Source organism: Seriola dumerili, unplaced genomic scaffold, assembly GCF_002260705.1.
Source record: "Seriola dumerili isolate Sdu_G_001 unplaced genomic scaffold, Sdu_1.0 BDQW01000301.1, whole genome shotgun sequence".
Classification (NCBI taxonomy): domain Eukaryota; kingdom Metazoa; phylum Chordata; class Actinopteri; order Carangiformes; family Carangidae; genus Seriola; species Seriola dumerili.
This window is the reverse complement of record NW_019174556.1, coordinates 2,005,174-2,018,079: the sequence shown is the minus strand read 5'-3', so window position 1 is coordinate 2,018,079 and position 12,906 is coordinate 2,005,174. Positions and strand designations below refer to the sequence as shown.

Here is a 12,906-nt window from a genome sequence, read left to right as displayed (position 1 = left end):
CTGCAAAATATTTGGTTTTTCTCCCCTGACTATTTGGTATTTTGGTGATTTGCCATGTTCTTAACTTCGTCTGTGTGAATAAAGAGGCACAAAATGAGCTACTTCAGGAAAAAATCAAGTAATCAAGAAAATCAAACAAGCAAATCTATTACAATTATGGTCTCAAGGAGGATCAGGATTTGTACTTGAGCAAGTAAAATCTGTTCACACCAGTTAAAAAATATTCAGCACCACATTCTACCATATTCTGAGTTGTCTAAGTGGATTCAACATGTGATGCATGCTTGCACACAACCTATTTGAAAGCTTCCCGGCCCCTTATGGTCATGTTGGCTGATTTGATGTTGATATGAATGTCAGTAAAGTAAAGTAATTTTAGCATTTTATCAAGGCCTGCATCTAATGGATAGCATTTGTCAGTGTAGAAGACATGCTAACTTAATGTGAAGCTTGGGTTTGAGTCACAGTACCTACGCTTGAGCCAGCCTTGCAAATGTTACAATTTTACCACAACTTGTAAATATCAAAAATGGCTGCAACTCAACTCGGCCTCAACAATTTAACTTGAGGCCGTAGGTCTAAAAAGAAGTATTACCCTTCCAAACCCAAAGTAGAGGATTCTTAACTGATGCCAGCAGGTATTTTCTGTTAAAACAGAGCAATGAGCTACTAAAGACATTATATTTCAAGGGAATAACAGCTATTGTTGTTTATGTTTTCACAGCTGGAATTCTTATTGTTGAGTTCAGCAATTTCAGGTCTTATTTTGAAAACAGTCTACATCTTATTCCATGAGTAACTGCACAATAGATTTTTTTGTGGTTAGCGCAATGTCTCAAGGCTATCTATGTGTTACCATGGAATCCCTTGTTTCCGACAGCAAACACAATAGGAGATAAAAGGGGGTGTTTACTGCTGTTGAAACAGGTAAAGCTTGAAAATAAGTCTACAACTTAAACATTCTCAAGGGGACCAAAGAGTAAACAGGCTGGATTCCAAGTCCCAGACTGTGAGTAAATGTAAGCCTTCCCAAATCTAATATCTACTACTGTCAGTAGGTCAGCCATTACCTGCAATGGAGCTAGAGTCTGCTAGATTTTGTTGTGGGATTTCTTGAAAAGCTAGGGCAAGCAGCAGTGGTGTCTCCTGTTGTTCTATTGCAATGCAAACACATGCATCAGTATGTGTTAAGAGGACCCTGGTCAGTTCTGTTGGTTAATTAAGAAATCTACTTAACCACAAAAAGCATATTATTACAAATGTATATACATACATAGAGCTGGAAGCAAACACCAACAACATTAAATGAAAACTACTTTCTCTGCAACATCTGTATTGATCAGCAGCAGTCACACTGTGGTATCAGGGTCACAGTTTTAGTTTGCCAGCAATAACACTGTAGTGTCATTATATGTGTTACACTCTCCAGATTTGATTGAGAATCCATGGGAGAGCTCATGAGGAGTCGAGCGTGGGTGGGATTATCTTTAAACGGTGGCTTCCGGCTAACAATTTTGTTAACTGTCAGGTCCAGACTGGACTCAATGAAAAGAACTTTTTCACAGCAGATGTTGTCTTGTCACGGTAAGTGTTACCCATAACAAAACAGTGGCTTTGTTCCATTCAGTAAGCCATTATAGTGCGAGAGTGAACCAGCATGGACAGCACCAGGACCCTGACACCAAAGCATCTCAATGGAATTCAGCCATCATTAATTTTATCATTTATACGTGTGCTTTTCCTACAGTGACATGTCAAAATGTCTTCTATAACAATAAAAAAAAAGGCCATATGAGGTCAGGTTAGTTAGTGCTTTGAAATTTCGTGTCTACACAGAGCTCTAACATGAATAGGTAGCAAAATAACTCATGCTTGACAAAAAAAAAAAAAAAAAAAAAAAAAAAAAAAAAAGAAAATGAATGAACACAAGGGAATAAAAGGGCAAAATGCAGTGTGTACCACGGGGTATTTTCTGTCTGGAGAATGCAGCATAAAGAAACATCCTTCACCAAAGAGACTCAGACATCAACCTAACAGAGTGAAAATGGAATTGAAAAAAGTGAAAAAAAAAAGCATTCTTCAGAAATGTAGAACTTCAGGTAATACACAATGTGATGCAGGAGCAGCAAAAGAATTACAGCTCTTTAAACCATTAAATTAAAGCAGACATGGAAAAAGATTACAGAGAAGATGAATGCCACCACAACACTGCAGACACCATGCATTAGGTTAAAAGAAAGGGGTTTGATTAAAAATGTTCAATAAAAAGCACGTCACAGCCAGCGGAAGAACCAGACCACTGGGGGAGGCTGCTGGTACACTCAATGATTCCATCAATGCAATCACTGTGGATGTGCCAGTCTCTGGTAATATTCCAGATGGGGACAGTGACATCATACCCAGCAGTTTACCCATGCAGTGTTCCCTAATGGAACAGATTGTATTTATTTCTCAAAGCAGAGCAAAGGTTTTTAGATTTCTCAAGGTTTTTTTTACCTGCAGTACACGTTCAGACAGGCATTAGTCTCTCTTAACGTTTTTCAATGAACTTGCAAAGATTCAACATTAATTGAGTTATGTAATGCAAACAGCATATCATATTTGATTTTGACAGCATTTGGTTATATAACAAATTATTGTGTTAATGTAATGCAGTTGATGGTACATTCAGGTGCTTATAAGATGACATGAGAAAGACATGAATCAATCTAAAAACCAATTTATGCTTTGGAATACATACTCTGAGTCAGGTGACCATTCTGTCACAGAAGCCTAAATCTGCAGAGGCTACAGGTGGCTTTCAATCACAACATGTTTTCTTAGTCAAGTTATATGAGTGTGATTTGAACCAGAATATTGTAAGACCCAGATTCGATAAGCAAATTCAGAATCTGAATCTACAAAATCTAAATGATACCCAATGCTCATCACAGACTCTGTCACAATAAGCCATGTTCAGCCATCTGTTCAGCATGGAAGCCAAACGAAGTCAGTGGCAATGAGCCAAAGTCCTTGGCTGTTTCCCAATACAGTTTAACATCTTTGTAGTAAGTGATTCAGCCAAGGTGCAACCAGAAAGTAATTCATTTTGCTCTCATATTGAGCCATAACAAGCATCTTTTGTTTAACAGTCCATTACCAATGGCACCATCAGACTTTAGAAGACTTACAAACATTATTGACTCTATACAAATCTACCAGAAAATATAAACTTGGATTCAGTTCTTGTCTAGTGCCAGAACATACAGAGAAAAGACCCATTAATCAATTTGCGAGAAACAGCACATTCCAGTTATGTTCTGAGCTTCAGTGGTTTGGCTACTCTTTTGTTATATTTACATCACAGAGTGAACTGAACTACCTGTGTGACCAGGGGCTCCAGAAGCCTCTCCACAGTCAGAGTGCGGATTTCAAGACTCTTGGGGTCCCATTTCAACAGGATGGGGGAGGTGGCGGTCGTCATGGTCTCTATTGGGGAAAAAAAGCAGATCAATATTTAGCTGTGAAAACATTTTGGCTTATTAAAACATAACATTGTCGAGTCAACATACTTTTTATAATAAAGTGATAACAATTCACATTTGGTAAATGTAAGCTCTCTTTAGTTTCTCAAAGCGATACAGGTACTTCTGGAGTTGCTCGATGACCTGACATAACCTGTCATGGATTCTCATTACTTAAATAATCAATCGGACACATGTATTCACAGAGACCGTATTTCATCATGATGTTTGTGCCAATACTCAATCTGCATAGACATATCAGCAATTCCACAAGATACAATGAAGCCTGGACCAAAACCAGGTTTCATGGATGTCCGGTAACTGTTGACAGGAAATCCCAGTTGTGTCTATCAAATAAAACAAAGCACAGTCAATAATTCCAACAAACCAGAAATGAATGACTGGCCATTCCCCTAAACCTTTCTGTAATTAACTTTCTTAATTAACTCTCCCATTACAATATATCTCTCCAAAGCTGGAACTTATTGAGTACGGCTGCAGATAATTCACGGAAAATTGTATTGTTTTTCTTCATTTGTGTGGCTCGTAGTCATTCTGTGGATTTTCGTCCTGGATTTGTCCATGTTGCTTTAGAGAGAGTCTGAGCAGCATTCTGATTATTTAAAGTCATTCAGGTAAAAACATTGCATTATACTGTAGCGCTGCACTATGAGAGCATCCAAATTAAGAAAAACATTAAAGAAAGGAGACAAGGGAAGAGAAAAACTTGAGAAAAGTTGGAGACAAAATTAAACTTAACTTCAACTCTTTCAGCTAATCTGACTAATCTCTGCATTGTAGCAAACAGCAAAACCAGAAGTCACAACTAAGAACATATACTCATGAGGTGGAGGTGAGCTCTGCAATATGCTCTCTACAGTCCTTTAGACAAGCCGCTCTTTAACTTGGAATATTTTTTCATTACAGTTTTTTAAACCTCTCAAGCTCAGTGGGGTTATATTAGGTGAATGTGAGAACCGAACAGCTGGCATGGGGGCAGCAGTCTGTTGTTACTGAGAGGATGTGTTTCTACAGTAAGCAATTTCAGAATGGGCCAGCTGGGACTGGCCCAGTCTACTGCCAATGTCAATGAGGCAGAAGGGAATAAAGAATGTGAATAAGAATGACAGATCTGGGCCAGAGGCCCCTAATACTACACACAGTGGGTTAAGATGGATGAACAGTACGAAATCTGGCAACCCGGCACTACTGATGAGACCACAACCCAGACATTAAAGTTTTCTCAAAAGAGCATGGACCTTTTATATTTAAAAAATTGTAAGCCTCTACTTATGTCTTTTTTGTCTTTTTTTTCTGATATTTTCAAAATTATACATAGTGGTTTGAGGGATGGATGGAGATAGGGTTGGCTAGAGTGTTACAGTCTTAATTTACCGATGGTGAAAAAAATAAAATAAAAAAAAAAAGACAAAAAAGTGTGTAGGGGCAAAACATTTAGAGAAAAATTTCAAATTCATTCTGTAAAAGTGTGAAAACTGTTCCCTATAGTTGGTATTAATAGCGGCAGTAGCTACTTATGTTTAATTAAATTAGTTGGTGAAAACAGAAATGAAAAAAAGTCTTTTGTCTGATAAAAGCACTCTGCACCACTCCATGTATAATTTATGTCGAATTTCCCAGAAAAAGAAACTTCACTCTTTGTCATTTTGAAATTTATAGTTGTCAGTAGGCTGTATCTTTTTGCTGTCAGAAAGACAAAGTGGTGAATCTCTCTATATAGTAACTGTCTAGGTGATGTCAGTTTCAGACAGCTTGCATTAGCGACCAGCTAATTAGGTTGTAGTTGAGTGTAACTTAGAAAGAAAATGATGCCTGTGTTGACAGCCTCCGTTTTTGAAGACTAGTTTGGCAGCTTTCCTTCATGACATTAAAGGTTTCCTGACAGAGCGTGGTACGTTGGGTGAAAAGATGCAGAAGCTTCAGGCAAAAGAACATGTCACTGATGAGAAAACAGCAGCACTGTGAAAAATACTAGAATGCCACTGTAATGTAATAAACCCAGTTTACTGGTGTATGACAGTGTATCTTCCTTGACAGCAAGATAGAATCTATTCTTGACAAATTATGTAACCAAAACAATAATCAAAAGCTTTTTTTGTCAAGATAGGGTAATAAGTGATAAGTCATTGTAGATGTGTTAGTTATAATTAAATTGGAAATGTTTAAAGTTGAAACAAACTGGCACTGCCTACAGTGGATTAGTCTACACTAGGGGTCTCCAACCTGAACACACAGGCATGATAACACTATTGCAAATAAATGTCTATAAATCTGCTTAGATATCAGAGAAAAAAGAAGCTCCTTAGTAAGTAATCCAGTGATAGTTGTCAGTAGGTACATTCAATGGTGCATGACGAACAGGATTTTACATTAACATTTTCCAAAATGTAAACAAACATGGACCAGAATGGCAAAATATTTCCGGTTTGTTGAAAAAGTGTAGTTTATATCTGTTCTGCTATCCAGAAGAGTTGCTATCACTGCATGTCGCCTACGGCATATCTGACGTAAACAAACTTGACAGCATAACTCATGACAACTGACAACTAATTATTTGGTGTTGAAGAGGGGTCTGTATTTAATTAAGTTGCATTTGGAGTAGATTTACTGAGTGAAGTTGTGTTGCTTAAAGTTTGAACTATGCATCCATGGTTTATACAGACTATATTCTTGGAACCTTTGGGTGAGCTCTCTAAAAAAGGGGCTGAGCTACTGGGAGGTCATCAGCCACTTGTTGGGAGACCCCTGATCTACACTATGCTTGAAAATTGTATTTATAGTGGACCAGCAATTAGCGTTTAATACAAATAATACTTCTAGTCATTGAGTTGCAATTGAATGTCATTTCAAGCATTAAAAAAAACTGAACATAAAATTTATAGCTATTGACCACCAGAAAATGAATTGTCACCTATTTTGATAATCAATTGACTGTTTAAGTTGCTTTTAGACAAAAACACCAAACATTCTCTGGGTCTAGCTTCTCAAATCTAAAGACTTGCTGTTGCTTGCTTTTATATAAGTTTAAAACAAATGACTGTTAGCTGGACGCAACAAGACATTTTATGATGTCACCTAGGCCTTTAGGGTTAGGGTTATGGTTAGATTGGTCGAAAAAAAAATGATCTGATAATGAGAAAAATACTTATTTGCAACCCAAATAAAATTCATGCTGATAATGATGCTCTATAAAGATGATCTCATTCAAATATAAATGATATCATCATTACAAGAGAGACTCAACGGAACGACAGCAGACTGCAAGCACAGCATGCAAATCACAGTGCTACAATACTATTATATCACTGCCAGTGAAAGTGAATGTTCTGGTGACTCATGTGATGTAGTTCATTGTTGGTGGAGATCTCTGAAACTGTGATGACCGTGACAGTCTGTGCTCTTCACACCTGCAACTTTTATTTTACTCCAAACAGCATTAAGTGCTTTGATACACACTGCATCTGTAATTTAGCCACATTATGAATAAAACAAACTCTTCAAAATCTGCAGGAAAAAAACAGGGTTTATGAAGATGTATACTGCAGAGGATAAGCTGGAAAGCAAAATAAAATTAGGAGATGTTTCTAGTTGAGGGAGTCTCTCACAGAGCGAGAAGGAAAATAGCTGATAGACCATCGTCTTTCAAAGAGGCTGTGACCTGTAATGTCATTATTCAGCACATTCAGCTGCACCACTTAGCAATTGTGATGATACTGAAAGCTTCAAAGATACATTTCGGAAAGAAATGTAAAAGGTCTCTCTACCATGTACCATTGAAACGTTAACACCACTTCCAGCAGATGAAGTTACTATTCAACAGACAAATACAACTGTATCACACACTGTCAAACTATGTTTTGGATGGCCATGAGCCGATATAACCCCTTCTTATGGTTTACAGAACTAACTACATATTGTGACTGTCCATCACACACACACATACACACACACCACCTTCGTCACACATCTTAATCACATCAGTGCTGTCCAGAAAATTTCATAAGACCACAGAAAGTGATCTGTTAGTTTGGTGAGCAACACACATGCTGTCCCACAGTTCTGATGAGCTGGCCTCCTGTTCTCACCAGCCATCACTGAAAAAAGTAAAAAAAAAACAAAAAAAACATAAAAAGTACAAAAGTATGAGAGGAAGAGGGATTACATTGATTTCAAAGTAATATCCCGTATTTCCAAAGAAAATCAGCCTAGGTAACAGTTTGCGATAGCCAAATAGCTGTAAACAAGCAGTGTGGCGAAGTGTTCAGATCCCTTTTTCTACTTGTGACGGTGGCTCCACATTCCTCAATGATATCTCTGTCCTTTAAACAGATTCCAAGCTATTCCCACACCACAGAGCGAGCCTTTTGCTGAGGAGGGGAGGGGGGTAAAATCTCTCCCCCTCAGATCTGTTCTGTTCAACAAACATGTTTTTGGTGAAGAGCATGAGTCATATTTCAGTTGTTGTAATTTGTGAGATGCCCTGCCATCTGCTGTGTACAAGTGTGTGTGTGAGTATGTAAGTGATTGACGCAGGAGAAGAGCAAAGGAAGACAGAAAATTATTCATTTACTGTGTGAGAAAAACAAAATGAAAAACTGATAAAGTTAAGAAAAGTTGTTTTTTTTGGGGGTTTTTTTAAAGCAACTGCACAGGCAATTTATTGTTTCAATGTTTGTGTTTTGTGTTTTTTTTTTTTTTTCCCACATACAGTACATGTACGGCATGTTCATAAATACATGCATACTTGCTTTTGCAGCGTACAGTTCAGGCAAGCACTGTTTACTGTCATGCCGCCGTCTATTTTCTGAATAAATCTTACGACTGTTTCCTTCTGCCCCAGGACAGGCTTTTGGGGAAGGCGATGGCGATGTTTCAGAAGGTTTAGAATAACACAATGCACAGGGAGGAAAATAGGCCATCTGCTAGAGTTTTTAGGATTATTCTGGAAAAGAAAGCAAGGCACAAGCATTCGCATAAACATTCTGCTCCTCGAGGCTAAACACTGAAATATAGACAGAAAATCATGCATTTTTTTACATAAAGTGAGGAGAAAGAAAACTTATAATTACAGCATTATAGAATACTTTGAATGTTCACTTTTTTTTTTACAGTATTCAGCAGCTATTTCTTTCTACTTTGTTAAGATTAATAGTGTACATTCTTTTATTATGACCAAGAAGTATGTGTTTGGCTGCTGGAAGTGCCATTCCAATGACTGAAGTGCTGTCTACAGAAGAGTAAATACCCTGGTTAGATTTTTAGCCTTGTTCTTTGTGGACACATCCTTGCTTGAATTTGAGAAGTGTGATCCTGACCACAAGATGAGATTTAACACTAGCACCTGGTCAGCTGAGTTTGATAATTAACAGGTCTGCAGTGGTGCACACTGCTTCCAGTAAATTAAGCCTCCCAGTCTGATTCTAACAACAGCTCTTCCCGGCTCGCTGCACTCATGGCGTCCATATATTACCAAGCTACACACTACTACACACCATCAGTGTCCATAACAACTCCATTACAACTTTAATGCAGTGTAGACTCATTTTATACTGTATGAGCTACTGTGATAACACACATCTTTGCATTATATTGAGCTGTTTCTAATATTCTGCCCTCCTCATGTATATAAAATAAAAAACACCTCTGAATCAATTCGAATACAACAGCAGTGCTGCCTACAGCCTCAGAAGTTACTGCAGAGTTTCATGAACTCAGATGAACATTTCACAGGTGAAGATGCTGCTGGTTTCACCAAATGCTGCTGTTCAGCGATTTGTGTCAGCGCTGGAAAGCAGCATTCTCACTGCTCAATTCAGCACTGTAGCCTGCAGATACTGTGTGTGCTGAGTTTGGCAAGGGATGCTCGCCAAATTGTAGCTTTATTGTTAATTAGGTTTCTTGCTTTGTGCGTTGGTGTAACTATGACTTCAGTTGTCTCCAGTCTCATTAAAGATTTCTGCTTCCTCCACATATAAAATGCCAAAGTGTTCCTCATGCTTTTCCCTTTTTACTGGTAAAGGAATAAATGATTAAAAATAGTGGAATCAATATCTTTTTAAACATTATTAAGTGGATGTATAATCATATATCTCACTGCCTTAGTTCCTCAGCACTTGCAAAAATTATTCTGACATGTAGTTGACAAAAGGTGCAAAATGCAAATGATTTAAAGGCACAGAGTGGTTCCATAGGCTGTAAACACAATTTAATAAAACATTAGGAGGCATGAGGGGAGTATTGGTGTGCTTTGATAGTATGATTAAACCTCATGCAGTAAAGAGTATCCACTATAATACTCTTTCTGCCAGAGCAACTAAAATATGCATATCGAATAAAAACATCTTGATTGCAGCCATGATATTGTTGTTCATGTGAGTTCTTGCTTGGAAACACTTTCTAATGGAATAAACACACAGATGGGCAGCACAGATGCTCAGTGGCTAGCACTGCAGGTTTGTGTGGAAAGGTCCATATCCCTCCCTTATACAAGTGGGTTTACTCTAGGTGCTCTGGTTTTCCCCCTCAGTCTAAAGCCATCTACTGTGCGTCGGGTCGATTGGAGAGTTAAAAGTCCGGCATGTTTAACTTCAATTAATCTAGTGATGGACATGATGATGGACATTTTAGATGTAAAATACAAAAACAGACACATAAACTGGCTGAAACAATAAAAAAGTGCTGAAAAACCACAGAATCTTGTATTAGCTCTTTGGCTTCACACACCTCTTTCTGCATTAGCAACTTCAAAGCTGCATTGCTGTTCTGCCCCTTCTAACATAGTACTGGTGTTGAATGTTGCACAACTTTGATAGAGTATGTAGGCAAGTCACTGCCAGAGTTGAGAAGGGTAAGATCTGAAACTTTTTAACCACAACTTTACACAACTATCTGCACAATTCCTGCTGCTGTGATTGCTTTCTTTGATTTTTTAGGACACAAAATCAAAGAAAGCAAAAACTCTCTTTTCATCTAATTTTAGCCATTATGTGATTTAAACTGTGAATGCTGGCAAGAGAAATAAAGGTAGAGCACAAGGACAAATATTTAACATCCTGTCACTGCTGACTGAACGGCATATGTTCCATCATAAGGGTGGATGGGTGGCAACAATGTAGGAGTAGTAACGATGGCATCTGTAGCAAGCTGGCCGCATGCTGCCATTCCCTATAAGTCAGCTCATTTGTCACCTAATGTAGGAGCTTTTTGATACTTGTTTTTTTTTTACTGCCCATTAAACAATATTATCACCTTAGGTTCTGTTTATGTCAGCTCTTCCCAGAAATAATGCTGACGACATGGCAGAGTGACAACTGCTAACGGATGTAAAGTAGCTACCTCAGTCATCCAGGTGTCCACTGAATTGTGTGTGCTTCAAGTGACGAGGGTGGGATCAACACATTCTTATACACCAAGACAAACAATGGTTTGAGGTGAAATTCAAACATGTTATTTGTTTATTTATTATAGTTTTAATTAATCAGCTGTAATTGTTCATTATATTGAAAACTGCAAACCTGGTAAACTAGCCAATTACCAGCTAGCAAGCAACTAGTTCACCAGCTGAAAACAAAGAACATTTGCTGTAAGAACACTGTGTCCTTGTCTGCATTACAGGACTACTGCACTGTAACTGTCTGTTTTAGAAGTAGGGTTGTTTTTGGTCCATGGTGCCTAAAGTGTAACTCAACCTGAATGATCTCTGTAGATTTACTTGACTGAGCTGACAAAGTCCACTAGTTTCAGCATTTCCGTTTACATAAATTAAACGTGAAGCACAGTTTTTGCTGTCGATGAATATGGGCCTGCAACTAAAATTTCATTTAAGAGGAATCTATCTTCTGTTTTCTCTGTTAATCAATGAGTCATTTGTCTATACAATGTCAAAAATGCCCATTAGAAATTCCTAAAGCCCAATGTGACATCTTCCAATTCATAGGGATTAAAAAACAGAAAATACACACAGTTGATAACCTGGAACCTTAATGAATGACTCAAAGCAATTAATTTTTAGTTATAACAATTGGTTATAAAAATAGCTGCAAACTCCTTTTCTGTTGACCATCACCACAATTGACTACTTGTTGCAGCGCTACATACATGCTAATGTCAGTAGGCCCTAACCCTCTTGTAGGGTTAGGAAGGAAGATCGCAGTATTCAATCCAGTATGAAGTTTCAAAAACTCAACACTAGATCTCATTAAGAAAGCAACTGATCCAAATTGACCTGCACTAATAACAAGCAGCACAGACACATGCAGACAAGGCCTCTGACAACCTATTAAGATGTCCTCTCAGACGACAGTACCAGCAGTACCTTTCAATGACTCATGGATTAAACTTGTCAGGCACAGATATATTTACACCATAGTCACATTTTGATTTAAAGTCAAATGAACTGACACCTTACATACCTGCGGAACAATCATCAACCCAATGTGACCACACCGACAAAGTAGGATATCAAGTGCAGACTACTTTTCTTGAAATGTTTGCTTTCACACTGTAGCTAGGCAAACAAGACTCCCTTCTGGCTATGGCTGAGTGCTACCAGGGTTACCTTGGCATGAGCTGCACCCTTGTGTGAACTCGCTGCTGAGTACAAATCCAAAATCTCCCAAAGGAAAAGAAGCAGAATGGCTTTTTAAGAACACAAGGAGCATTTCTGCAAAGAACCAGTGATCCAAAACCAGGATTTTAGTCTGCCTGTCAACACTATAAAAACATTTAAATAAAAAAAATTAAATTAAAAAAACGATGACATCTAAGAAGTGTAAGTCTTGTGAACATTCATTCCCCACATTAGAGATTAGATAGTAGCAAAATAATACATTTTTAGTCAAGTTTCAGTTCTACCACCCATTCTATGCTCCTTTAATTTTTCCAAAAGAAGGCTATTTTTGCATATGCCATGATTATACAGCTACCTACTGTGTTCTTGACATGTTAAGACTTTCCGCTACTGCAAATACAAGTTCAAAGGTGGTGTCTAAATAGTATTATTTGTTAGTACTAGATCTTGTGAGGACTTGATGTAAATTCATATTTGGTTACTAAAATAGTTGTGTTTCTTGTCATTGTTATTGGTTTGCCAAAAGTGATTGATATATGGTGGTCTTAATTCAAGTAAAAATACATCTCCAAGGCCCTCTGTTGTTACTTTGGTGTTTAAAATGCATAACTGAAAAAAGAAAACTGAGGCAGGACGATCAGTGCATCTCAACAAAGCAGGCAAACACGGTGGTGACAGTTAAGACAGATATTCTGCTGAGTCAGGGCTCTGTTCCTGTGTCTGTATTGATTGAGCACGTCTCGTCCAGAGCCACCGCATCCAGCAGTCTACTGGCAATACGAAAGAAAACCGATCATGGCAGTGACTTGTACT

The 12,906-nt window shown here is 38.0% G+C and overlaps 1 protein-coding gene across 2 annotated transcripts in view; it reads right to left on the bottom strand.

Annotated features, from left to right (window-relative positions):
- ctnna2 (catenin alpha 2) overlaps window positions 1-12,906 on the bottom strand; it is a 314,274-nt gene that overhangs the window by 287,145 nt on the left and 14,223 nt on the right. The window contains exons 1-2 of one of the 2 annotated variants that reach the window (XM_022758454.1): window positions 11,936-11,996; window positions 3,362-3,468 (exon numbers count right to left, since the gene is read on the bottom strand). In XM_022758454.1, the coding sequence (XP_022614175.1) occupies window positions 3,362-3,463 (102 nt within the window). In that variant the 5' untranslated portion in view covers window positions 3,464-3,468; window positions 11,936-11,996. Of the gene's footprint in view, window positions 1-3,361; window positions 3,469-11,935; window positions 11,997-12,906 lie in introns of those variants that run through there. The other variant, XM_022758453.1, reaches the window with a different exon arrangement.